The 27,773-nt window shown below is 40.6% G+C and overlaps 1 protein-coding gene across 3 annotated transcripts in view; it reads left to right on the top strand.

Annotated features, from left to right (window-relative positions):
• DOK6 (docking protein 6) overlaps positions 1-27,773 on the top strand; it is a 253,275-nt gene that overhangs the window by 163,659 nt on the left and 61,843 nt on the right. For 2 of the 3 annotated variants that reach the window (XR_010747363.1, XM_066352469.1), the window contains exons 6-7: positions 15,520-15,658; positions 26,082-26,199. Coding sequence is in view for 2 of the 3 variants with exons in the window: in XM_066352469.1 (XP_066208566.1) it covers positions 15,520-15,658; positions 26,082-26,199 (257 nt within the window). In the remaining variant the exon portion in view is untranslated. Of the gene's footprint in view, positions 1-15,519; positions 15,659-15,841; positions 16,158-26,081; positions 26,200-27,773 lie in introns of those variants that run through there. The other variant, XM_066352470.1, reaches the window with a different exon arrangement.

Here is a 27,773-nt window from a genome sequence, read left to right as displayed (position 1 = left end):
CCATTTTTTATTTCCCATTAGTCAAAGCAGGCATTAAGCTGGCAGAGAATCAGAGGATGGAGAAAAATGCCACCTTCAACGGGAGGAGCGCCAAGGGCATGGATGCAGGATGGGAAGTAGTGGGTGGCCATTTCTGCCTCCCATGATTTCCTAATGGCATTTATAAAATGGGGATGTGCTTTGAAGTAGGTGTAATACGTGCAAGTATTACTATCATTATGATATGATTAGCACCATCATGCTATTGTTCATCATAGCAACCTTCTGAGATATATAATACATACTAGCCAGATTATTTTCCCTTTTTATCAGTGAGAAAACTGAGACACAGGGAGATGAAATAGCTTGTTATTAATTAAGTTCAAGCCCAGCAATAAAGAAATGATCCACTCTAAGAGTTTGAGGAGGATTCGGTACAGGAACTATTTAAAGATGTGCGGGTGTGAATGGGGGAAATCGCGTAGGCTGGTGCAGCATCCATGACTTAGCAGCGGAGAGTTCTTACCTGCTTCTGGCTGGAAGGAACCAGGAAACCGCAGTCCAGACCTTGGATCCTTGGAAGGGGAAAGTCTGCCAAAGCCCCAGAGCGGAGCCAGGACGGAAGTGGGAGGGAAAGTGCCCCAGTGTGCCCTCCCACCCCGTCTCTGTCAGGGCCCCCTTTGCCCAAACCAGAGGGCGGGCAAGCCAGAGCCTGCACAAGTCTGCCAGACAGACAAAACAGGGAAGGATAGAAGATTACCAGGGTACAAAATGAGAACGTTCGATACACTCAAGGTCACATAAGTCATTATTAGCACATCTAGCAGATAAAGCCCTCTCTATGGAACCTGAATCCAGAACTATTTTCTTTTCAACTAGAAGATTTTTATGTTAGCACATGTTTACATTAACAGCAAAATACATGATAACCTCTTAGATTAAATTCATTCCCATTTATGTCTATTGAAAATACTAACAACCAGTATTCAGCACCAAGATCTAAAATGACAGCACATTTTTTCTGAGGACATATATTTCACTGCTCTGTTGACTAGTAGTAAAACTGGGTCAAAACGAACCCCACACAATCACACAGAACCCCTAACAATATAAGAAATTCTTACTGAAAGAAAATAGTTTTTCTTATTCTTTATGCCAAGGTAACTTGCCATGTTTTAAATAGAACCCCAGAGAAAAATACACAAAGTCACCCAGATCCAAAATCAGAAATTCAGCCTTTCCATTTATTCTAATCCTGATCATCTATAAATATTTTCTGCATGCCATGTTTCTACTAAACACGCAGAGAGCTGACAATTGCTGTAGTAATGGGCTGTTTTACCTGCAAATCTAACAACATTATCTCCGGGCTCTGCTGCACTAAATATAGGCGGGGAAACATAACCTGGCCCCTGAGAGCACCAGTGAATTTCCAAAAAAGCAGCTCGCCTGGACTTGGACAATAGACACCTTCTGCTATGGAGGAGCAGGTTGAGAATGACCTTTCCATGAGCCGGTGAAAGAGCAAAGTGTTTTTTGTTCCCTGCGCAAACACTGTCTGCACCTGGTAGCAGCAGAGACAGCTGTCCCCGTGCAGATCTGCCACTGTACCAGGGGACACAGTTGTTCCCAGGCCAGTGCTCGGACGGGGACAACTGCTCGTGTGACTGAGCACATGCTACGCGATGTAACACGCCTGCCAGAAGCTTCGTGGGTCACCGTTTGAGCACAGAAGCCGCCGTCTCCTCGGCATTCCAGTTCTCTCTTATTTTCTACCTCGCTTATTCTTTCTCCCCCTCAATCTATAGGGAACATCTAATGGAAATTGCAAGAGAAAATAAGCACTGGGAACTGAAATGAGGATTCATTCCCTGGACATAATAATAATAAAAAAATAGATGAATTATATAAACATAAGGTAACTTCACAGCTCAAGCGTTTAGAATTGTAGACCACAGAGCCATTCAAAACCTCATATAATTGAGATTCCCTAACATCTTTTCTATGCAACAAGAGGAATGGCATCACAGAGATATTGTTTAGCAGCAAATGATGGTTTATTCGCGAGCAGAGAATGTTTAAAAGGAGCACCTCGTGGAGCTTAAACGACTCGCACGCTGAAAGGAGTATTTCTCACCGAGATTGCTCTGATCCATGATAGGTATTTACAATATGCAGCCAAGGGCTTTGGCCATTAAGTAAAATAAAATAAAACGTAGACTGCTCGAATTCCCATTAGGTCTCAAGGGTAAAAGAGTAAATTTCTCTCAACTACTTTCCTTTGGCATTTTTATTCCATTCTTTACAGCAGCTGGTGCTGGGCTGACAACAGTGGGGAAGATTGCAGTAAATGCCCACCTCCTTACAGTCCCACAGGGTGGCAGCTGGAAGGGGTGCCGGGCAGCCAGCTCCATGGCCAACCCCACCGCTGCCCGGCCACTCAAGGAGAGAATCTGGGAGCGCCCCCTCCAGGGGTCCGGTTGTTAAATTAGCACATGAGGTACCTTAACCAGCACTCACTGGAATTAGGAATGCTCAGTTGGCATCGCCTGGCACTTAAGACTTCCTTCCCTCTTCCTGACCCACCGTGAGACTGGAATCTGCAGGCAGCTCCCTGACTGGCAAAACCAACCAACACCGAATGGTGTTCACTTTGAAAGACATAAAATTGTCCTCCCCAGAGAAACAAAACTTGGTTTCTATAAATTCCTCTTAGCTCCCTACAGCATGAATTCATTCCTACCACCAGCCCCTCCACTCTCTTGAAGGTGATTCATGAGTACAGACATTCCTGGACATAAGTGTGAAATTTGTCCTGGTCCAGGTATGGAGACGGGGTGAACAGGAGGTGGTAGAGAGAGTGTCAGCTACTCGGGAGAAGCTGCGGGAACTCCTTCAGGTAGCTTTTCTAAATCATCCTCCTCACCTCGCAGCCACATACCAGATTGGGCACAATGCCCTGCTTATGGTGAATTACAGACAAACGTTTGTTGAATGAATAAACAAGCTAGTGAAAACCTGGTCCTGGGAGGAGGCTCAGTGTGGTGCTTAGCGCTCCCCACATTCAGTAGAGAAGGAGGCCTCCCGGGGCTTGCTGCAGCACTTGGGTCAGACTTAGATGTGCAGAAGGGCCAAATGGAATCACGAGCTGAACATTCAGGAAGAGGCCACACCCCCTGGCCAAGGTCTGTTTACCAGTCCCACGTCTCTCCTTTCACAACTGACACGATTACCCCCATGACTCTCTGCTTTCATCCTTGGTCGGAACGAATTTGTTAGTCTCACGCACCTGTGGCCTAAATTAGGGAAATGCAGTCAGCACACTCAGAGCTGAGGGCAGAATGAGCACGGAGAGATAACATCTAGAATATTCTCCAATGGTGGAAATCCAAAAAGTAATGTTTTTACGTTTTAAAGTTGACTGTTTCCTCTGCTTGTTCTGGTCTTTATTCTGTCTTTTCTGGCTCTTTAGAGCAGTGGTCCCCAACCCCCGGGGCACAGACTGGTACCAGTATGTGGGCCATTTGGTACCGGTCCGCAGAGAAAGAATAAATAACTTACATTATTTCTGTTTTATTTATATTTAAATCTGAACGATGTTTTATTTTTAAAAAATGACCAGATTCCCTCCGTTATATCCGTCTAAGACTCACTCTTGATGCTTATCTCGTAAATTCAACAATTATATTTAAAAATACCACAGTTTTTACACTGGTCACATAATTTTATTTTGTGCATTTATCCATCCCACCCTAAAGGCTGGTTCGTGAAAATATTTTCTGACATTAAACCGGTCTGTGGCCCAAAAAAGGTTGGGGACCACTGCCCTAGAGGACAGAGCAAAGTGGAAGATACACTGGTTTGAATAATCATTTTTCTCAGCTCAATGCGTGTTGATTTTTGTCACCGTTTGGCTCACTGACCATTCCCAAATACCTTTCCTTCCCTTGAACTGTTTCTCTGTTGGCTGCTGCTCCCCCTTACTGTAATGGTCCTCATTTCCTACGAGCGTTAACCTCATATGAGCATGTGTTCTGACTCACGCTTTCCTCATTCCGGTTGTGAATGGTCACAGCACAAAGGATGCTTGCGCTCACATAGCATCACTGTCCCAGTGACCCTCACTTCACTGGGACTCTGAGATGTGGCTGAGATCCAGGTCAGTGCAGCTTGTCCTAGTACCTGTCATCCACGGTGCTCAACATCTAAAAATACATTTCTGGTTTTGGCTCTCGCTGCGATTTTCTGACAATGACAAGAGGCTTTTCAGTAATCACACCAATCAAAATAAAATACACTCAGTCCACTCCATACCCTCATTGATTGCAGAGGCCAGGAATGATACAGTGGAGGAATTGGAGAGAGATGTGAGCAGAAAGAGTTTTGTGGTTGGTTGGTTGGTTGGTTGGTTGGTATAATTTACAGCTGTCATCTGTGATAAAGAAATTCTGGGAGAAGCATACTCAGATGTACTGGAAGTAGCTCTCCCCAAGTGTTTATCCCTATTCTTTTAAACTTTTTGATATTTAACTGTCCCTAGCTATCTGGAGGTCTACTGTAACTTCTGCTGAATGTTGGTGGAAACTCCCTCCCTCTTCAATCTGTAATAGCAACACCCCCTCTTGGTGGACTGAGCAGTCTAACCTCTACAGGTTTATTCTAATTTTTCTTTTTGTCTCTACCTACCTCTGTTTTCAGAGCATAAGAACCTAACTGGGAAGAAATTATGGAAAAATAAGGATGATGAGATGCTAAAGCACTATAATACAAGTCTATACCTGATTCCCCAGGAGAAACAAAGATGATTGGTTTATTTTAACCTAGAATACATCAGCATGAACCTTGATGAGCGCTAAAATGAGATATCTAAGAAAGTCAAAGATATCAAGGGATAATATAAAGTAATTGATACTTTTATTGATGATGATGGGAAATACTGATTCCATTTCTTAGCTTCTAGGTTAAGGTGATTCAAATGATCTGTTCTTGATATTATTTTAAGGACTACAGTATAGATTGTTAAATGAAGTTTTAAAATTAAGGTTTAGAATTTACTAACCTGGAATAATGATGTTTGATAATATAAAAAAATCTAGGTAATTTAATTTAAAATTCTTTTAATTTTTAAAATATTAAGTAGATTTATTCTTTTCATCATGGCACTAAGTTTTAATTTCTGTTTCAAACAAATGACAAAACTGAAGCTTAAACATATGCCCACATCTTTTGCAATACAGATCAGTATCTGCCCTCAGTATCTTAAACTGATTTTTGTTGTATCACTTTACTGGGTGCCTGTTTGATCGTGGCAAATAAAAGACTCAAAGTTGTACTCTGAGTGGTCTGTCAACTAAGAACCTCTAGAGGAAATTTTAACACAATAAGGATAACCAACGCAATAGTTCTTAATTTTCAAAACTAATTGTTATTCTATTATATACTTCATATAGCCATCTACTCATCTAATAAATTTTTAAGTGAGAAGCTATATATCAAGTAAAAGCACATACAACTCATAAATTAATGTTTATTTACTTATTTCTGTTTTAAATTATGATTTAAAAAATATTTTTCAAAAGCTAATACAGTGCCTGGCATGTGGTAGGTGTCCAGCAAAAAATAAAGTTAACATTTTTTTCAATTACATGAAAAAGCTAATGAATAAATATAATTTAAAAAGAAAAGGCAAGCATTAACTAAGACAAAATCAAATATAATCTTAAGTTTCTTTTCTATGTAGACTATAATTTAAATACTTTCTTCTGTAGTTACTTAGATGCTGAAAGTATCTTTTATATAACTAATAAATTACCCTAATTAACTATATTTAATGCAAAGAAGAGAATGGAAATGTAATTTTTAAACCCTGATTACATGCTCTTTTGCTCTGAGGGAATATAATGATCTCATTTTTAGGTTTCCTTCAAAATGGGGAAGAGAACCAGAACCCTTCTGTTCTAATTCAGGGACTAAGTATTAGCAACCTGCATGTTAAACTGAAAACTATCCAACCGTAACTTAGCAGTCAAATTCACTTTAGAAGAGAAGTATAATTTCTAAGCAATAGAATTTTAGCTTTTGCTTGACTTACTCTGTTATTAGTTTTTCCCTTGAAAAAGAGGTTGGAGTATATATACTCGTAGCTCAGGGGTCATGAACCTATGGCTTGCGAGCCAGATGTGGCTCTTTTGATGGCTGCATCTGGCTCGCAGACAAATCTTTAATAAAAAAAATAATAACATTAAAAATATAAAACATTCTCATGTATTACAATCCATTCATTTCCTACCGCTCATGTTCATGGTTGCGAGTGGCTGGAGCCAATCACAGCTGTCCTCCAGGACAACACAAATTTTTATTGGATACTGCATGATGTACACGGGTTGTTGTGAGGTCAGGAAATAAACTTCCCTCCTTTTAATCAAGTAGTCAGCTAGCTAATTGCAGAAACCCTTTGGATGAAGAAGATAGCTAAAAGAAAAAAAGATGAGGAGTATCATACTTTTCAGCAGAAATGGACAGAGGAATTCACCTTTGTGGAGAGAGCAGGTTCTGTAGTGTGTCTCATATGCAATGATAAAATTGCATCAATGAAACAGTCAAATATAAAGCGGCACTTCGACACATGCCATACTACATTTACATTGAAATATCCAGTGGGGGCAGCAGGAAGAAAGCATGTCAAGAACTACTGTGCAGAGTGCAAGCTAGTCAGCAGCAACTCCGTGTTTGGACCCAACAAGGTGACTGGAATTCGGCTAGCTTTGCTGGTGCTTTAGCAATTGTGAGAAACGGAAAACCATTCACAGATGGGGACTATGCCAAAACATTCATCCTTGATGTTGCCAATGAACTTTATGATGACTTTTTGGATAAAGACAAGATAATCAAACAAATAAAAGACATGTCTTTGTCAGCAAAAACTGTTCATGATCGTACCATCATGATGGCAAATCAAATTGAGGCAACACAAGTGAAGGACATAAATGCAGCACCATTTTTTTCTCTCACTTTGGATGAGTCAACAGACATAAGCCATTTATCCCAGTTCAGCATGATTGCAAGGTATGCTGTTAGTAACACACTATGTGAGGAAAGTCTTGCTGTTTTGCCTATGAAAGAGACAACAAGAGGGGAGGATTTATTCAAGTGTTTCACTGAGTTCACTAAAGAAAAAAATCTACCGATGGATAAACTTATTTCGTTGTATAATGATGGTGCTCCGTGCATGGTGGGAAAAAACAGAGGATTCGTAGCGCTTCTTCATGAACATGAAAAGAGATCCATCCTAAGTTTTCACTGCATCCTACATCAGGAGGCGCTTTGTGCTCAGATGTGTGGTGAGCAGCTTGGTGAGGTGATGTCGCTGGTCATTCGGGTGGTCAACTTTATTGTTGCCCGAGCTTTAAATGATCACCAGTTTAAAATACTGCTGGATGAAGTTGGGAATAATTATTCTGGTCTGCTTCTGCACAGCAGTGTGCATTGGTTGTCAAGAGGGAAGGTACTCAGCCGTTTTGTGGCTTGTCTGAGTGAAATCCGGACATTTCTTAAAATGAAAAACATTGAGCATCCTGAGTTAGCTAACACTGAGTGGCTCCTGAAGTTCTATTATCTCGTGGACATGACTGAACATCTGAACCAGCTCAATGTGAAAATGCAAGGCATTGGAAATACAGTCTTAACCCTTCAACAAGCAGTGTTTGCATTTGAAAACAAGCTGGAACTCTTTATCGCCAACATTGAAACAGGTCGTTTACTACACTTTGAAAAACTGGGAGAGTTTAAAGATGCACGCACAGCAAGTGACCCTGCTCAACATTTTGATTTCTAGCAGCTAGTGAACTTTACATCTAATCTCCTGCAGTCATTCAAAGCATGCTTTGGAGAATTTTGTGAGTGCACTTGTCTTTTTAAGTTCATCACCCATCCACACAAGTGTGCAGTAGACAGCACCGACCTGAGTTACATTCCCAGTGTCTCCATCAGAGATTTTGAACTACAAGCTGCTGACCTGAAGGCCTCAGACATGTGGGTGAATAAGTTCAATCACTAAATGAAGATTTGGAAAGACTTGCACAACAGCAAGCAGAGTTGGCGAGCAAACACAAGTGGGGAGAAATAAAAAAACTTCAACCCGTGGACCAGATGATTGTCAAAACTTGGAACTCACTTCTCGTCACATACCACACACTGCAGCATGTGAGTATTGTTGTACTGACTATGTTTGGCTCTACATATGCATGTGAGCAGCCTTTCTCACATGTAAAGAACATTAAGACCAACCTACAATCACATTTAACAGATGGAATTCTCAATGCCTGTATGAAACTTAACCTCACCACGTATCAACCAGACTACAAAGCCATCAGCAAAGCCATGCAGTACCAGAAGTCACATTAACGGTAAGAAGTACTTTATTCATCACTGGTTAGCAACAGCATAACAATGTTATTAAAAAGAATTCAGAGACTTATTGTACTTTAAAAGTGTTGGTCTTACATAAAATGTACACATTTACTTGTACAGTGTGTCCATAAAGTCATAGTGCACTTTTGACCGGTCACAGGAAAGCAACAAAAGACGATAGAAATGTGAAATCTGCACCAAATAAAAAGAAAATCCTCCCAGTTTCTGTAGGATGATGTGGTAGCATGTGCACATGTGCAGATGATGACGTAACACCGTGTATACAGCGGAGCAGCCCACAGCCATGCCAGTCGAGATGTGGACAGTACAGAGGAAAGTTCAGTTCGTTCTGTGGCTCGTTAAATTCGAATTCATGACCAAAGTGCAATGTGAATATCGGCGTGTTTATAACGATGTGCCACCACATAGGAATAACATTACTCAGTGGGATAAGCAGTTGAAGGAAAACGGCAGTTTGGTGGAGAAACCCCATTCTGGTAGGCCATCAGTCAGTGACGAGTCTGTAGAGGCTATATGGGATAGCTACCTAAGGAGCCCTAAAAAATCTGTGCATGCGTGTGCTCGACAATTACACCTAAGCAAGACTACAGTTCATAAGGTGTTAAAGAAACAGCTCTGTTTTACGGGGTACAAATTGCAGCTGTTGCACACTATCAAACCTGTGGATTAGACCCACATGATGCGCATTTGCTACAGATATGCTTCATCAGATCAACAATGATTCAAGATTTTTGCAGAAGATTGTGTTTAGCGATGAGGCGACCTTCCATATCTGTGGACATGTTCATCGCCATAACGTCCGAATACGGGCTGCCGAACATCCTCATGCCTACGTTGAGTATGAACATAACACCCCTAATGTGAACTTGTGGTGTGGCCTGATGCATGATAAGGTGATAGGCCCATTTTTTTTTCGCAGAGCAGTCTGTGACGGCAAAGTCCTATCTTGACATGTTGGAATTGTACAGTGCCACAATTTCCAGAAGGTGTCATCTTTCAACAGGACAGCGCTCCTCCACACTACCGTATAACCACCATTGTTCGTGAGTTTCTGGATAGAACATTCCCCCGGCGGTGGATAGGCAGGGGTTCTGTCAAGTCATGGCCACCATGATCCCCAGATCTGACACCCTTAGACTTTTATTTTTGGGGTTATGTGAAGCAACATGTGTACATTGAACGTATCAACAACAATCACTTAAAACAGAGAATCACAGATGTTATTCACTCTGTTACACCAGACGTCCTTACCTGTGTGTGGCAAGAACTTCACTATCGTTTGGAAGTGTGTAGGGCAACAAATGGAGCCCACATCAAACTGCACTGAATAGGTATGAAACTTGGAGAGTTTTCCTTTTATTTGGTGCAGATTTCACATTTCTATCATCTTTTGTTGCTTTCCTGTGACCAGTCAAAAAGTGCACCTTGACTTTACGGACACTGTATTTAGTGTTAAACATATTGTATGTCTCTCACGGAATTACATTTTAAAATGTGGCGTTCATGGCTCTCTCAGCCAAAAAAGTTCCCAACCCCTGTCGTAGCTCTTTCACATGACAGACACACAGCCTCCCTCACATAATTTTAAAATGGAATGAGGGCACATCATCTGGGAACAGGAGAATGTTATCAGTTCTCTGTTTTCATTTTAACTGGTGCACTGAATTCAGAACACACTAACACCATGGGCTCATTCTCCGCGTCCCCCCCAAAAATAATGTGCCTCTTTTTTACATTTTATTTTACTTTATATTGATATATTTTCTATCAGGCACTACAAACTCAATACCTGTCAGGAAGTCTTCATATTGATAAATGTCATTTCGATAAACAAATATAGCATATTGTATGCTTTTTTGTGGTTGACAGTTGGGAGTTAAGGATGTTAAAACTCTTAATTCTCAAAGAGTATCTAATATTTTATTTTAATAAACTACTGGGAGATATGCATACAGGGCGAATTTAAAATTAGCTATAAATTTTGTAAATTTTTTTTTACTAAGCCTTCATAAATATGTAACAGTAGAATAATAATAGTGATAACTTGTGGTCCTGTATTGAGGTAATTAAACAGCAACTAAGGTCTAGGACTTATTTTTCACCTTCACATAGTAACGTTTTCAATTCTCCATTTCTGAGGCCGAAAGGATGGTAAGCGGAGAGTATCATACATGTGTATCTCTTCGAGGACAAACTAAAGCCAGAGCTTCAGACCATTCCAAGGAGACTCAATGGGCTTTTGCAATGAGTTGGGGGGGGGGGGGAACAAGGAAAGAAAATTTGGAAGAAAAAGTAAATAGAATAAAATTAAAACTTTGAAAATATCTCAAAAGATGGAGCTATTCTAATTAATGTGATTGCCACTGGCCATCCCTGAGTACACAGTGGAGGAACTGTAAAAATTTAAAACTCGTTTATACTTTAGAGACAATTGAGGTCAACTCTTTTGTGAAAATATTTAATTTTGCAAAGTATCAAAACAGCATTTCACAAGCTCATTTGCCCCAGAACCTGGAATAAAATCAAAGTCTCCGGTTGGCTCAGGTTTCTCATCTTGTTTGAGGGAAAGCGTTGTAGCCCTAACTAAGGTACCAACTGAAGATCCAAAGCAAGAACAGCCGCCATCTACGTTCAGCGTTTGGGGCCGTGGAGGGACTCAGTCAAGAAGCAGAGAACAGCAAATGTTCTCCACCTTCCTCCTTACAAAGCGGTTGACATGAGCTTGGAAGCACAGAGGGTTTGATTCCAATTCTGCGGTTTCAATGACCGACTGATTAACCTTGACACACACTTTCCAGGCGCATCCATGGAGGTTCATGTCTTGGAAACCTGCTTTGTGGGAAAAGGAAAGGAATAGAGAGGCAAAGGGAAGACTGCCTTCAAAAGGTTTTATTGATACCTAGCCCTATCCTAAGCTCGTGCTCTCTCCACTACAAAAAGTTTTTGTGATGAAAGAATTGTGCATGCTTCTGTGCCCATCTTGAATGAATGCAAAATCTAGCTTAGTGACAATAATAAGCTTACCGTACAAAATCATGTGGCTGGGTTCAGATCAAAGTTCAGCCATTTAAATTTTAATAATCATAGCTTGATACCACTCCCTTTTTCTGAGTTTATATAGAAATCCTTTCCCATTTTCTTCTAGTATATTTTTTTTATATTTGCTTTCTCTGGGATTTATATCAGTGGAAGTAGACACATGGATCTAAGTATTTTCCAAATGATGTATCCAGAACAGCTGATTAGCTCATACTTCAATCACAGATTTAACTCTCAGGTGAGTTGAATCTATTTCTGGTCTTTCTATGCTGTTGCTTTTGTTAGCAGACTTGAGGGATCAGTTTGCCTGCACGCATCAAAGCCCAATAAGACATGAACAAGAGTTTGCAGCAAAGAAAGTGAGGGGGTTTTTTCTTCTTGTTTGGGGGTTTTTTTTAGGGAGTGGCCCACTCCTGGAGACAGGTAAGGTATGCTCAAAGACCTGGCACTTCAGTGCCTTCCAGGGGATGGGTTATATGGGGTCAAAATCATTATCATGGTGACTCAGGGAGTCAGGTTGGGTAGGGGGTAGTTGATCAGTGCAGCTGGTCCCGAGGTCAGCCATGACCTTGCTTGTCTGGTTTTGCTGTTTTTCTGGGCCTAAAGCTGGGATGCAACTAAGGCCCAGATTTTATCTCTGGTTTAACAAACTGACTCTGCAGCCAACAGACCCGAGGCTTTGCTCTGAAGATGATTTGATGCTGACCAGAACTCCATTGTCCTGAGGGCTGCATGACTAAAGGGAGTGGTTGTGCAAGGGAGAGGGAGGCCGATGAGTCAGGGGGCTGGATGGGGCCAGTCTGAATCAAAACGAAAGAAAGGAAAAGAGCTCCTATCCAAGAAGTGAAGCGTCTATGCCCTCACACATTTTGCGTGCAGTTGGTTACAGTAGATCCAAGTCTGACTCTCTAGAACTCTTGGGAGAAACTCCAGCCTTTTTTCATAGCTGCTTTAATAAATAGTAAACTGCTAGCCTTGTTCAATGACAGTAAAGATTAAACTGTTAATGGAACAGAAGCATTCATTAGTTTTAACTGCTCTGCAGAAAAGCTGTGCTTTTAAGAATTTTGTTACCTTCTATAATTAAACATTAAATTTTAAATACAGAATAGAATCACCACTGGGTTTTCAGGAAAGCACTCCTGTTCCAGTCGATGGTGAGAGGTTTGAAATGTCTGCGTGCATGGAGGATAACTATGTGGCCGTTCAAGGTAGACCAAATTGCGAAATGTTTGGGGAGAATGGAGTCAGACGGCGGCGGTGAAGGCGGACAAAGTCGCCAAAGGTCTGCAGATCCATCCGTAGCAAAGAGCTTATCAAAAGACTCACAGAGAAAGATCATGAAGCATCCACTTTTACATTCTAAAAGTGACCCGTTCTTTTAATTTCGGACTGTGGGCTATTTCTTTTGTTTGTCATTTGGAAGACAGACTGGAATCCTGAGGCTACGCCTTTGTAAGGTGCTACAATGGAGACCGGCCTTCAAGAAAGGGGGGGGGGGAGGCTAGCAGGTGTGTGGGAGCAGCTGCTTCTCCTGTGACACTGCCTCGGGGCACCGCATATTAGGGCTGTTTCCCCCTTAAATGCAACTATGAGAATTTTACAAAGAGCCATTTAGGAAAAGACTAGGATTTTTAGATCCTCAGACAGTAAGCTGTGTATGACTCGCCTGGGGCTGTTGTTAAATGCAGGTTCTTAATCAGTGTCTAGACAGGGGCCCAGGTCTGGAGACCACACGTTGAATACCAAGGAGACTGTCATCAAATTTATGGCCTCTGTCCCTTTGCCATCTTCTCAAGCACTGGCTTACTACCACAAAACCATTCAGACACCAAGAAAAAAACCCATCTCCCTCCCTGTTCCCCACCAGCCTCAGAAGAAACATGTTGGGAAGAATAAACAAAAAATCTCAACTGTTTATTCCTATACCAATGACAAAAGTCATCAAGATGAGTCCATTTTAACTGGAGAATTTTTTTAATTATTTTTTTTTCAATTACAGTTTCCATTCAGTATTATTTTCTTTTGTTTCTGAAGAATTTTTACTTCACCCTGGCTTCAGGTACCCTGCATTGAAGGAAGAACTCTTCCCCCCTAAAATTCCTTTGCTTTATAATGCCAGCATGTTTAAATTCCTTCTTCTTGATCAAAGGGTCAAGTTTACAGTCAGTTTATTTCTGAGGCTAGGTAACCCTCTTCTGTAAGCTTCCAAGCTCCCTCACTGGGCGGAGTCGAGTGGCTGGAAGTAGATGGGGGTGTCAGACCTTTGCTCTCTGTGGCTGGGGATGAAATAACAACCTGTGTCTTCCTTCTCTCATTTCCAAAGGCTCATAAGCAGCGCTTTTCAGATGACAATGAACCAAGCTCAACCTCAAACAACATGGGCTTGCCACTGGTCACTGTCCTCCTGCTCCTTCTGTCGGATTGCTTTCCTCCTCTGAATCAGCAAAGAAAGTTCCCTGGTTTCACCTTATGAAATCTCTTCTTTTCCCCCCTCCCCAGATTTTCCATCTCATGCCGTGTATTTTATTAAGATCTCTTTAGCAGAAGCTAAGTGCTGGCCTTCAGGAGCCCTAAGGAATGGCAGTCATGGCCTCTGGAATGTCGGAAGCCTCGAGACATTTCTTTTCTACCGAAACCTCCCTGGGAGTCATTGAGAAGCACCTGAAATCTTTCTGGTGCCGGAGGACATAGTTTGGCCTCATAAACATTTTGTACAAACCTTTTGATGTTATTACCTGAAAACCAGCAACACAGCGATCCAGTTAGTATCCAACAACTGCCTGGTAACATCATGTTGCTCTTTTTTCTCAAGGCCTCCAAGTGTTTTTAAGAGCTGGCTTAAAATAGTAGTTTAAAATATTTTCCATTTTAAGATTGCTCTTTATTGATAAAACTTACCTATAATCCTGTTACCTAACTAATTGTAACTGATTGCATTCCAACAAAAACTGTTTTAAAAAGGTAATTATAATTAAAGAATGCAAAAAGAATTCATATTCCGATTTTTCCTCTTGAATTTATGTAATAGAAATTTCTAATTATTATATGCTCTCAGAAATGACAGCAATTGCTGCATAATAGTCCATCAGATAAAAATAGTATAATTAAGCCACCATTTCTCTATAGTGACACTGAGATTGGTTCCATAATTTATGATGAAAATGGTAATAGCTAACATTTTTGAGCGCTTAATATGTGCTAAGCAACACTAGAAATATTTTGTACATCAAGTCTTGTAATTGTCATAAGGAACCTTGAGGCGGGAACTATTGTTTTTTGAATGTTAGAGATATGGGGAGAAGGTACAGGCAAGTTACTCAGCTTGCCCAAGGTCACACTGCTGGTAAGTGGCAGATCCAAAATTCAAACCAAATAAAATAGAGTCTCCTCTATGCCATGTTGTGTGTTAGGCTATGCTGGGATTTACATAAGGATTACCCAATGTAAATAAAGGCTTCAGCCTATGCATGCAAATTCATAAACTAGAGTTTTACAGTCTTTCATTGGTTCCATGACACTGTGCATGCAATTGTAGGTTTTTCTTAAGTTCTTCCCATTTCAAGAGTATCAAGTTATAAGAAGCAGTGCTGTCATATCACAAATGTAAAAAATCCTGTGAAAATATAACTATCTGTTTTTATTCTTTATGCACTGGGCAATCACCCAAACCACTTTAACCTGTTTCTTTAAGCTGTTGTGAACACTTCATCTAAAAATCCAAATATAGTTAGATTTTCACCCTTAGATCTGTTCTCATGTGCCATTTCAAGATGTGTTGGTTGGTGGGTTGGTTGGTGTGTTGGTTGGTTGGTTGGTTGGTTGGTTGGTTGGTTGGCTGGTTGGCTGGTTGGTGGGTTGGTGGGTTGGTTGGTGAGTTGGTGGGTTGGTTGGTTGGTTGGCTGGCTGGTTGGTTGGTTGGTTGGTTTGGTCAAGGATGAATCTGCTTCACTAATGCCTGTAAAAGTCAAAGAGGAGGGTAACACAAGGCAAGAGAGTCTCTTGCATGGAGAACTATTAACACACTTGAATACATGAAGACCTATCTCTTCCCTGTCTCTGTTCTCACAGAATGTGTGACACAGGAGAAGGACTATTTACTTTTCAAACAAGGGAAGGAGAAATGATCTATCAGAAGGTCCATTCTGCAACACTGGCCATAGCTGAACAACATGAAAGGTTAATGCTGGAGATGGAGCAGAAGGCCCGGGTAAGGCTGCTTCCTGGGTATCCGAATCTGAACAGCTTGGGAATGAATGTCACTGAGGTCTGATGCACCTCAGGTATATGTGGGTCCATCCATGTCTTCACCTCAGTGTCCATACCCTCCCCCACCCCGGCCCCCAGAGCTCACCCCAGTCACTCAATCTCACCTTTCAAATTCCCTATTCAGCTCACAAGAAAAGAAGTGATTTGTGGCCACTCACAGGAAGCCCTGCATTCTGCATTGTCTATGCATGACCTGTTGCCGTGGTCACCCTAAGAAAGGGTGGAGTGCACAGAGAACGAAATAAGAAGCAATGTGTTCTGCATATCTCCATATACAGCTGGACAATCAGAAATTCAGATGTAGGCCCAGGAAAACTAATTAACTACTAGCAAGGATTCCACTTTTTATTTTGTCTTTTTCTCTATCCTTGACTTCCTGAAATGTCTATGTCTTTCAGTGTGTTGATTTCAGAGCCGATAATAAAATGTTTGCAGAAGGAGCTCCTATCGTTCACTGAGAATGATTTGCCTATTATCTTGTCCTGGAACTGTACTACCTATGGTTTCAGAGTCAAGCTCAGAAATGATTTAGTAAAAAATCTGAAATAGTAAGTTTTACAAGTAGCTCAAAAAAATATATTATAAGCTGTATTACTGACTTGGAAAAGCAAACAATGGAATGATTATTGGCTACACTCTTAAGAGGTGAGTATTGACTAATTCTTCAGGATGTATGAAGATGCAGGAGATTTTCCCTGTGAGAGAGGACAGGTGGAGCTTTGGGAAATATGGAAGGGTCCCTCATTAGAAAAACAATGATTCTATTCCAGTTTAAGACTCCAAACTTCCCCATCTAGAGTTATAGTCGTTTTTATTCTAAAACTTCTCAATTACATAACATTTTAAAGTATAAAAAACTTTTAAATATAAAAACAAAATAGTTTAACAAATGACCTTATGTCATTCTTAATGCATTTTTAATTTTTTCAGTACTGCGTACATAATTTTTTCTCTCTCCTTAGGATATGGCTTAAAGAGCTTTCCTAACACTTAAGGGTAACAAGTGGAAATGATAAGGATGACAGGACATTTGGCCTTCCACAGGGCACACTGAGTAGCTTGATCATTAGTACGCTTATTAATGCAACTATGGGATTAATTGAAGATGCATTAATAGGAGGTTGCTATGACTTAATCTTCTAGATTTGGCTTAAATTTAAACCATTTGTAACAATCATCTAATTTATATGACATTTTTCTAGTGGCTTAAATAAGGTTAACAATACACCTGCCAAATTTTTAATTATTTCAGAACCTAGCACATTTCTTCTCAGCCCATATTTGCAATTTGCTGGTGCTTATTGGCAACCAAAATTAATCATTGTGGCATCAGTGTCTGTTATGTAGTTAACACCACCTAGAGTAAGATTATCTCATGTCCTTGTACTCTTCTAAATATCAAAAGTTCTTCATACTTAATTTAATCATATGGGTAAGCCATCACCATCATAAAATTTTGATCAATGAGTCCGAAAACACCAGCTGGGCTTGTTCATATTGTCATGGCAATGGAGCCTGGTTGGTTCTTGGATATCAACTTTTCGGAGGTCCTCAGTCCAATGACCTCCACGGAGGATGGTTTCTGCAATCCGAGAGGACAGCCTTCCCCCCATGCTCCTCACACTTCTGTCCAGCAGAGAAATGGAAATTTATCATGAGAGAAAAAGGGATAGCAATCTCAAGTTATCTCTAAATTTTCTTTCCTTACTAATCCCAAACCAGTCTTGTTTTAAAGAGAGCTTAGTTTGGGGGAATACATGGTAAAATGAAGCCATGGTAATAAATTTTAAACTGGTACTATTTCTGAGAGCATACTGAGATTCAAATATTTGAGGATTTTAGTAAAGCAAGACATTTCAACAAATGGCACCTCTGTTGTTTTAATTTCACAACGATCATCCCTGTTCTTTTGAATAACAATCATTTAAAAACATGTGATCTTGTTTTCATTTATAATGTAAAATGAAAGAAGCAGCAGCATTAGCTTATTCTGCCATCCACCCCATTGGCATAGAGACATGTGTCTAATGCCACATCCATCTCTGTGGAAGGCAAAGTAGAGAGGGCCCCAGAGAGGAGAGAAAGCATGGAGCTAACTGTATGTAAACTCACCTAAATAGCAACTCCAGATTCAGTGAATCAGCTCTTCCAGATTTATACTTGATCAAGAAACTTACCCAAGTATTGACTACTACCAGCCCATGAAATAATTTTTGTCTAAGTAAGTGCATGAACAGGGAAATACTGTTATAGTGCATCAGTTCCAAAATGCAGGGGGTTTTTTTTTTCACATTTGAACATCTCTCAAGTGTGGTGTGAGTAATGGTTTAATTAGTGACACTATTCTTTCATGGTTCTATGTAAAATAATGTTGTCTTTCAATTGATTGCATCTTAGAGTGCATAAGACTTGTAAGACATATTCTAAGGACAATAAATTGTTATTCCCAACTATGTCTAAAAAGTATCTTTAAACTCCTTTCAAGTCTATTTAACAGGACCATGAGTACCATGTGCTCCTTTTGAGTCTTTAAAGGAATGAGAAAGCTTTGCAGAGAGCACTCTATCCTGGGCAGTTTGGCTTCCCTTTCAGTAGAAGCATTCATCATACCCACATTTTACAGGAATCTCCACCAGTTATAAAAATAATAATAGTAATAATCTGAAGAACCTGGACGTATAATAGTCTGATGAGAGTGCACAGAAAATTGTACCACATTCCACAATCTCTTTTCTGGGTATTGTTCATAGATGGTTAAGGAATTCTAGGAAAAGTTTCAATGTGAGATATGTGATTGCAGGAGGTATATAGTATCTAGTATGTGGGAAAAGCTGCTAATTAATTCCTTCTTCAAAGTTTTAGTCATGAATCTATTGCTCAATATTATCAATTATTAATCATAAGACAAGAGCCTTCAATAGTATTGACTGTGACCAGTTCCCCGTGGAAAAAGGCTATTCACATAATTGTGAAATTTTGTTTTACTGACTGATAGACACTGATTGTAATCAACCAACACAAGCTCAATTAGAACAAATTATCATAGCCAATAATTAAAGTGGGCCCGTGACTTTGATGAATCAGTTCACTTACTATTATTTTAGTTTCAGAACACTAAAGAAAATGTAGTCTCTAAGTAAACACACAGTAAAAATACACATTTCTGTATAAATACACAAATAAGAGGGAAACGGGGAGAGGGTGCAAACAGTGCTATATCAATAGTAAAAATTCTATTCACATCATGTTCTTGTTCCTTAAAATTTGATCAACACAGAATTTAAAATATACAATAATAACAATTTTTTTTCAAGTATAATGAAAATAGTATTCCACAGTCTATTTTTAAATGACACCTAGCAGCTTCCATTAAGTGGCTGCATGAACTGCATTTTATTTGTTAATCCGGTGCCGACTCAGGAAGGTGTCTCCTAATTCCTTTCCATTTATCTTAAATAAAATAAAAGATTAAGTGGGAGATGTCTCCTATTGAAAATTCAGTCAAGTCTGTGAGAAAACAATTGATCACAAACCTTCCAACTTGCGAGGCTTTTGTGCATAAATCCGAACAGTGTGGAGCTTGGCTGGCTGGAGGTCTCAGGTCGAGGGAGGAGGGTCTACTTCTATAAGGGTTTTAAGTTTCCTGAGCTCTTTTCTAAGAACAAAGAAAACTAAATGTTCTCCACTTGTGTTCACCGTTTCCATCCTGAGCAGCTCCACATTTTTTCCTTACCCTGACATACATTTCACATGTCACATTGGCCTGTTTCCTAACCGTGTATATTTATTGTAGTGTCTTTACAGCGTCTGTGCCTGCCAGGTCCCTCAGGCCTCAGACATGCCAGGGAACAGGACACATCCACCCAATATGAAGCATTTCACTCCATTACACAGAAGAAGCTGTGACTGTTTTTCCCCAGAATATATTATACATGCATGAGTGCATGTGGGTGTGCATGCACGCACACACACTTACATACACACACCTTGCTACCAGCATGTCTCCAATCTGTGTCTCACCTGCCCGTCCTCTCCATATTCATATTTCTTGCGTTTTGTACTTCTGTTAAGGTCTTAGACTTAGATCCAAGTGCATGCCTCTGCTTTCATCGTCTTTTCCTTGATCGCTCATTCTGCACAGATTTCCATGTCTTGACCACTCTATACATAGACACCTCTGGTCTAAGCCGCCTCCCTTTGCAGTTGTAGAATAATGCAGCAATTCTTCCTGAACACTTTGGATAGAATAAACACTGTGTTAACATATATATAACACTTAAGGTGGATTATATTAATTCCAAATTAGAGATTAGGAACAGTTGAGTCTCAAAAGAAAGTGTAAGTATCTTGCCTAAGGTCAAATGACCAGACAGCAGTAGAACTGATGTTTGATAACGGCAACAGACAGCAAAGCTCCGGTGCTAGGTTTCTGTGTACATATCATGGCATTCTGCCTTGAGCATCAGCCAGACACTTGCTTTCCTGCCTTGATCCAGTGGAATTGACCCAATTGGTGTCATTTTCATCTTATCTGTTCCCCAAAGAGATCCCATAATTTATTTTACAGTGAGTTATGGGGAAGAGGGAATAACATTATGGTCTTTGAGGGCTCAGAGACATCGCTCACTGGCTGAGTCATCACGAACAAATTATATTATCTCTCTGAACCTCCTCTTCCTTGCCTGTACAGCTCAGGTGGCCTATCTGCACGTGGGTATTAAATGAGATGACGTATGACAACAGTCTGCACACTGCCAGGCACAGAGCGTGACTCATAAGTGCTGATGTATCAATGCCAAATATTTCCTCTCCCAATTGAACAGATTTGTGTCTCAGGTGCTAACATGATTTTCAATTTCCTAGGCAATAATTAGGGAGATACAGAGCAAAAGGAGAATTAATTTGTTAACATTTTTATACAGATGAATTTTGTGGGTAAATACAAATTAGCATTAATGCTTATCACAGGGGGAGGCACAATCTCAAAACAGCACAGGGAAATTGCAAAAGGCAAGAAGGTTGCCTGGATAATTTTTGATCAAAGCAAGAAGAGGTGTCGCTTCACACTTTCAAAAAACTTACAGCAGTCATCAGGTAGCATAGGTCCTCTGGGCAGCATAGGTCCTCTCAAAGTCTGACTGGATTGTCACATATTTTAATACATTGGGAAGGAAGCTCATTTTTCCCAGTAGCAACAAAGACTAAAGAGCAATGAACTCAAGTCAAAAGAACTGTATGCTACTAGAGGTTCTGTAGTTGGGATTTTACCTTGAGCCATTTCCTGAACTTTTCTGGATTCTGATTTTTCTACTGATAAGGTGAGAACTGGTAGATTCCTCAAGAACGACTCTAACCTTAAATTGCGTGGCCTGTGCACTTGGTGAGCTTGGGCTTCCTCCCACCATGGCAGCCTCAGGTAGTCAGATTTGCATGGTGACTCAGAACAATGGAGGGAAGACTGCCTTCAATGTCTTAGAGGACATACCACAGCAGATTTGATGTCGTGGCTACCATAGGTTATTGATCACAGCCATCACCAGACAGCCTAGATTTAAGAACAAGATACCCTGATGCCATATTGTTGAATGCAGGCTTTTCAAGAATTTGCAGCAATGTGTGTTCTTCCACAAAAATAATGCAACATCTAATACTATTTATGATGCAACTTTATTTGAAAGACATCACACAGAAGCTCTCAATGGTAAAAAATAAAATAAAATAAAATAAACACAAAAACAAAAACAAAAAAAACAACCACAGAGGTACAAGTAGAATCATGATTCTATTCTTGATGCATCCAGGGTATATATGGCCTTAGAAAAGTCATTGAGTATCTAAAAGCCTCAGCCTCCTCTCATTTTTAAGACAGATTCTGCACCCCCTTCCCACCTCCTAGGTACAGTGGTACCTTGAGATACAAACAAACCAACATTCTAATTTTTTAAGGTACGGGCTGCGACTCGGTCTGCATGTTTGTTGGAGATCCGAGCAAAATTCCAAGATACGAGTCGTGATTCAGAAAGCTGCCTCTAGTTGGCGCATGGGTCCAGTATTGGCAGTTTGATATACAAGTTGACAGACTTACGAGCTCAGTTACAGAACGAATTAAATTCATATCTCAAGGTACCACTGTATTTTATGAGGATTTAACTAGATAATGCAAATGATTTCTGGGCCAAATGCCAGGTAAATAATGACTAAAAGAAGATAAACACAGAATATTAATTCAGCTGAAAATAGGGAAAAGATATTATCTATACACATGCTCTCAATGCCTAGGAATATCTCCTAGACCAGTGATCCCCAACCCCCGGGCTGTGGACTGGTACCGGTCCGTGGGCCATTTGGTACCGGTCCGCAGAGAAAGAATAAATAACTTTCATTATTTCCGTTTTATTTATATTTAATTCTGAACAATGTTTTATTTTTAAAAAATGACCAGATTCCCTCTGTTACATTTAAGACTCATTCTTGACACTTGTCTCATAAGTTCGACAATTATATTTTAAAATACCACAGTTTTTACACCGGTCGCATAATTTTATTTTATGCATTTATCAGTCCCACCCTAAAGGCCGGTCTGTGAAAATATTTTCTGACATTAAACCGGTCCATGGCCCAAAAAAGGTTGGGACCACTGTCCTAGGCCATATGCAGATGAAATAAAAGAGATTAATGGATGATGAACAATACCATTTCTTGAGAAATAAGCCCAGAGATTTTTAGAAAAGCAGAGGAAATCATTAACCCGTGGATTTGGAAAAGTGGGGGTTAAGCGGTGGAGGTGAGGATGGGTCCTGGGACAAGGAGAACTTTTACAGGTAGAGTTTAAAAGTGTAGCTAAAGAATGGAAAATAAGTTATTAGACCCTAACACAGTTGGAAATCATTATGTGTCCATTAAAGTTCCATTTTCATGTCTGAAATAGTACTTCAGTCCACAAGAGGAAAGGGGCAGAAACATGTTAATTAGTGATTTGAAAATAATTAACACTTTCCCTCATATCCGATGAAGTAAGTTTTAAAACTAAACAAATATATAGAAAAGGAAATACAGATTTCATTGTGGGTGTGTGTGTTTAGAGAGACTACGTTAATTGTGCATCTTTTCAAGTAGCTATAAGGCATATAAAAATTGCCATATATTAGCATATATTAGATAAAAATTAAAAATAAACTTCAGTATACAGAAACTACTCAGGCAATGTCCTCTGATCATGATATATTATTAAATGAAAGTCAATAAAATATGCACAAAACAGCAATATCTCAACAGAATGCACACAAACAATCTTCTATGTAAAAGAGGAAATGAGGCCACAATTATGTAACTTAGAATTCTTTTTATTCTACTTAGCAGGCCATTGGGAAGTGGGCAGTGACATTGAGAAGCCACTGCTTTCATTCATAACCTAATAAAAATGTTAAGGGAAAATACTGAATCCAAAAACAGAGCAGGGCAAGAACAGAAGAAAAACAGAAGGGGGAATTAATGAAGACAAGAGCGAAATACAATATTTAAGAAAACTGAAAAATAAAAGTTTTAAAATAAATATAAAAACCCAAATCTCAGAGGTGGTGGGAGGATGACAAAAGGGAGGGGGAATGGGATCAATACAATGGTGTGATAGCTTTGCAAAGTAACAGATGGTTACTAGACTTAGTAAACATTCTGCTTCCCAGAATGAGAAAATAAAAATAAAAAAGAAACAGAAGAAAAAGTGCTTTAATCCAATTTGAGGAAGATGAATTTATTACTAATGATTGACTATATGCTAAATAATAAAAAAATAATAATATATCTAGAATAAAGATTTAAGAGTAGAGTGCGATTAATACTGATTCATTGTTAATGGGCATCACCAACACTAATTAAAGATTTATGTGTCCAATTAAGTGAATACCCCATGTGAGGCATTGGCATTAAAGGTGAAACGCTGTTTTTTGTCCCAGTGACAATTTCATGAAATGAGCCTTGCCTCCATCCCTAACCGTCCTGGGAGGATGCCTTTCCTGTGTCTGAAGATCCTTCACAGCTCAGCACACAGAGCCCTGCCCTCAAGCTTCTGGAACCTAGATAAGTGCCTGGGGCCACGCCTCCCAAGGATTCTAGAAAGCACTGTCTTCATTGTAACCCAGAACTGTGGCTCCATCGGCCCACGCCCTGCCCGCCAGCCAGGGAATGCCATACAGTTGTCATGCCTATTTTCATAACAAGGAGGGAAACTTTTGAAATTCTGGAAAGATGTAAATATTGGTCACCATGTTGCCATTTGGAGCAGTCTTTGTAAAAAGAACAATACCTTCAACAGGGACAGACTTTTAAATACCCAGAGTTAGGCCCTTCTGAGGCAAGACAGACAGTCCGGAAATGCCTTACCACTAAAAATGTAAAATCAAATAGGTACCGTATTTCCCCATATAGAAGACACATCCTTTATTCTAAGAATTTGGGGTCTAAAAACTGGGTGCGTCTTATACAGTGGTTGTGGCATTTCAGATGCTATAGACAGAACTGAGGACCAGGCAATACTGAAGACAGTGATTCATCATCAGACACAGATGAGGACAAGCTAATGGATGGGAATTTTGACACTGATGAGGAGTTGTTTGAATTTTATGATGAATAAATCTTGAGTTCCATAACTCTATGGAATATATTTTTTTCAAATCTTCAGCCCCCCCAAATTAAGGTGCGTCTTATACACGAGGAAATACAGTAGGTTCACACCCTTTGGCTTCAGCCTCTATTAAAATAGAAACGCCTCTTGGTTACAGGGCACTGAGGTCCTGTTACGCCCTCTCAGGTACTTTCAGGGCCACGTCTTCTGTGAAGGGTGGTAACAGCCCATACAGAAGTATGGCAGCATGGCGCTGGGGACCCCTCAGAGGAAAGTGCACATGCAGCCAGCCCACGGGCCTCTCAGGCTGCAGGGTACAGAGCTGATCGTCTTACTTCCCAGTTTTGCCAATAGTCAGTATTCAATTAGGGGAAATTTGAGATTTCATTAATTAGAGGACTGCCCGATGTCTGTGAGGAAGTGAATGTGTGCTCGGATGGCATCAGAGAAATGAGCAATTAAATAAAATCATTTCTGGGTGTTGTTTTTTTAACCTGGAGTGAATCAATTAAAATAAACGCTCTTCTTGAAAATGCGATGTGAAGTATTGTGCTCTTTGAGCTGATCATATGCCCGAGCACCTGCTGTGATGTGTGATCGCTTCAGCTAACCTTAATTTTATGTTTCCAGTAAGAGAATATGCCACAGTTTTTTATCACAGAGCTTCTCAAGGAAAAACACTTTTTTAATATACAAGATCATATCACAGGACCAAGGTTCAAGAGCTCTTCAAGAACGGAGCCCTCGAGGAGGGGTGGGAGGAGCTGTGAGGAAACATTATAAGCCAGAGAAATGGGTCAGAAAGATATGGCGTCCTGTATTACAACATTCTGGGGTCCCTGTTTCAGAAGGGGCTTTCATCTGCATTTTTTAAGCTATTTTAAAATTCAATTAATCATAGAAAGCTGATAGTAATGGAAGTAATTCTTTGTCATAGAAATACAAATAAACTGCCCTGGAGGAAGGTGGGACTAAATGAGATGAGTGTAAATACTTTGCTTTTGTCATTTTCCTTGGTAAAATACAACTGATTATTTCTGTGCCTATAGACCAGCACTCCTGATTGGCAATGTGTCCTTTGAAACCAGCTTGGAATCAATTGTACCCTCTTTTTGTTCCCCTCTTAATTTTTTTTTAAATTTTTCTTAAATGAGAAGTGGGGAGGCAGAGAGACACACTCCCACATGTCCCCCAACTGGGATCCACCCAGCAAGCCCGCGAGGGGGCAATGTTCTGCCCATCTGGGGCCATTGCTTTGTTGCTCAGCAACCAAGCCATTTTAACACCTGAGGCAGAGGCCATGGAAACATCCTCAGCGCCTGGGGCCAACTTGCTCCAACTGAGCCACGGCTGCAGAAGGGGAAAAGATAGAGATAGAGAGAAGGGAGAGGAGGAGGGATGGAGAAGCGGACAGTCGCTTCTCCTGTGTGCTGTGACCAGGAATCAAACCTGGCACATCCACACACTAAGCCGATGTTCTACCACTGAACCAATCGGCCAGGGTTGTTCCCATCTTAATTAATGAGTGGGATTAAATTGCTTACAAGAGTTCATGTCATGTTTTTCCAGCCTATGATTTTACCTTAAAAAACAAACAAACAGTTATCCTTCAACAGAAGCTCATGCAAGGATCTGTAACAACTCCCCTTCTCTCTCACCCACATTTCACCCTCAACTTTGAAAAAAGCAGATTTCGGTTTAATATTGTAAATAAAGCCAAAGACCCGTTTTCTTTCTCTTCCAGCTTCAGACAAGCTTGACCGAACCAATGACGTTATCCAAATCAATCTCTCTCCCTCGGAGTGCGTACTGGCACCACATCACCCGTCAGAACAGCGTGGGCGAGATCTACAGTTTGCAAGGCAAGTACCATGATGTTAAATGGAGCCGCGGCACCGCCGTGAGCCTCCTGCGCACGGGCCAGGAGTTCTGCGAATCGCCTTATGTTTGCATTGCTGGGCTGTCCTCCGTTTCCACGTATCAGTTGTCCCTGGCCAGGGCGGTGGCTCTGAGACTGACAGTGGCTTTTCTAAAGCTATCATTTCAGACGCGGGATAAAACTCGTTTCACAGCTCATCGATATGGCCTACGGGCTTGACGGAAACATGATCCAACACGCGTTCTCAGGAGCTAAAAATAACGAATAATACTGGGGTCTGTTTCATGGTGCGTTTTACAGAGCTCTCTTTCTTTGCATCTTTATTTCCGTAACAGGATTGAATGTAAATTCGGGAGGCTGACTTCGGGTTCCAGAATAAAGTACCACATAAATCTACTCACAGCGATTTTAAGGTTCAGCCAAAGCCCTGACATAGAGATATCATGGGTGGGGGGACAGGGAGGAAGGTGGGACCAAATGAGATGAGTGTAAATACTTTGCTTTTGTCATTTTCCTAATGATAAGTGGTTAACCGGCAAGGGGATGGCCTGTCAGACGAATCAAATAAACAGGAAGCAGGTATGGATGGTGTCAACAGCAGAAACCTGGGGTTTGGCGGTTCTTTTCCTGTTCCTTCCCTTTGTCCTAAAATGACTAACTGAATCCTTCAGAAAAATACTCAGCTGCAGGCAGCCGGCTAACAGCTGACCAAGACTGGAGAAAGCAGGTGCTAAGACAAACAGGCTCATGAAACAGTGGAAGACACTCAGTGGACAAATGTTTACTGAGTACAATAGGCCTGAACATAATAGACACCCCGTATGTATCTGGTAAAGGAATGACCACTAGGACCCTCAACGTAGTTAGACACTCAAAGTATTTTTTTCCTTTTATACTTTAGCTTGTGCTCATATTAGCACCACTAAGTGTTATGACAGAAAAAAAAAATTGTGACAAGCAAACTGAGATAGTGTATTTATAAAGAAATATTTTTTTTGCCATGGTTTCAAACCTAGACTAATAGAAGTTAATCAGTGGGGATTCATGATTAAAGATACATTCTGGGGAGTGATATTGGTGTCATGATAGAGTGATAAGACCCCTTTTTATGTCCTAAAGTTACAAATTGGATATCTGTAACCCAGCAAAGGTTCCTTTGATCGTCACACACCAGTACATCTGGAGGTGGGCGTATGGGACCCTGTAAGGAATGGTGGACGCAGGTAGGGCAGAGAGGGAACAGGGTCCTCAGACGGAGTTTGATGTCTGCCTTGGCCCCAGCTGATATGGCAGTGGTGGGCAGTTGAGGTGCAGCCCCCACACTGGCCCAGTGAAAGGGCAGAGGGATAAGCCAGCATACACCATGTCCCCCACCATGCGGCAGGTGCCCTGCAGCTGAGGTGACTTGGGCACAGTAGGACCCACCACCTTGGTTACACAGTCATCAGCTTCCACCATCACAATGATGTGCTCCTCGCCATGACCCAGGAGGCACAAGCAGTAAAGGTCAGAAAAAACAAAATCTTGAACTGTATCACTGTCAACTGGAAAGCAGAG

The sequence above is a fragment of the Saccopteryx leptura genome, chromosome 11 (assembly GCF_036850995.1).
Source record: "Saccopteryx leptura isolate mSacLep1 chromosome 11, mSacLep1_pri_phased_curated, whole genome shotgun sequence".
Lineage (NCBI taxonomy): Eukaryota > Metazoa > Chordata > Mammalia > Chiroptera > Emballonuridae > Saccopteryx > Saccopteryx leptura.
This window is presented reverse-complemented; position numbering and strand designations above follow the sequence as displayed.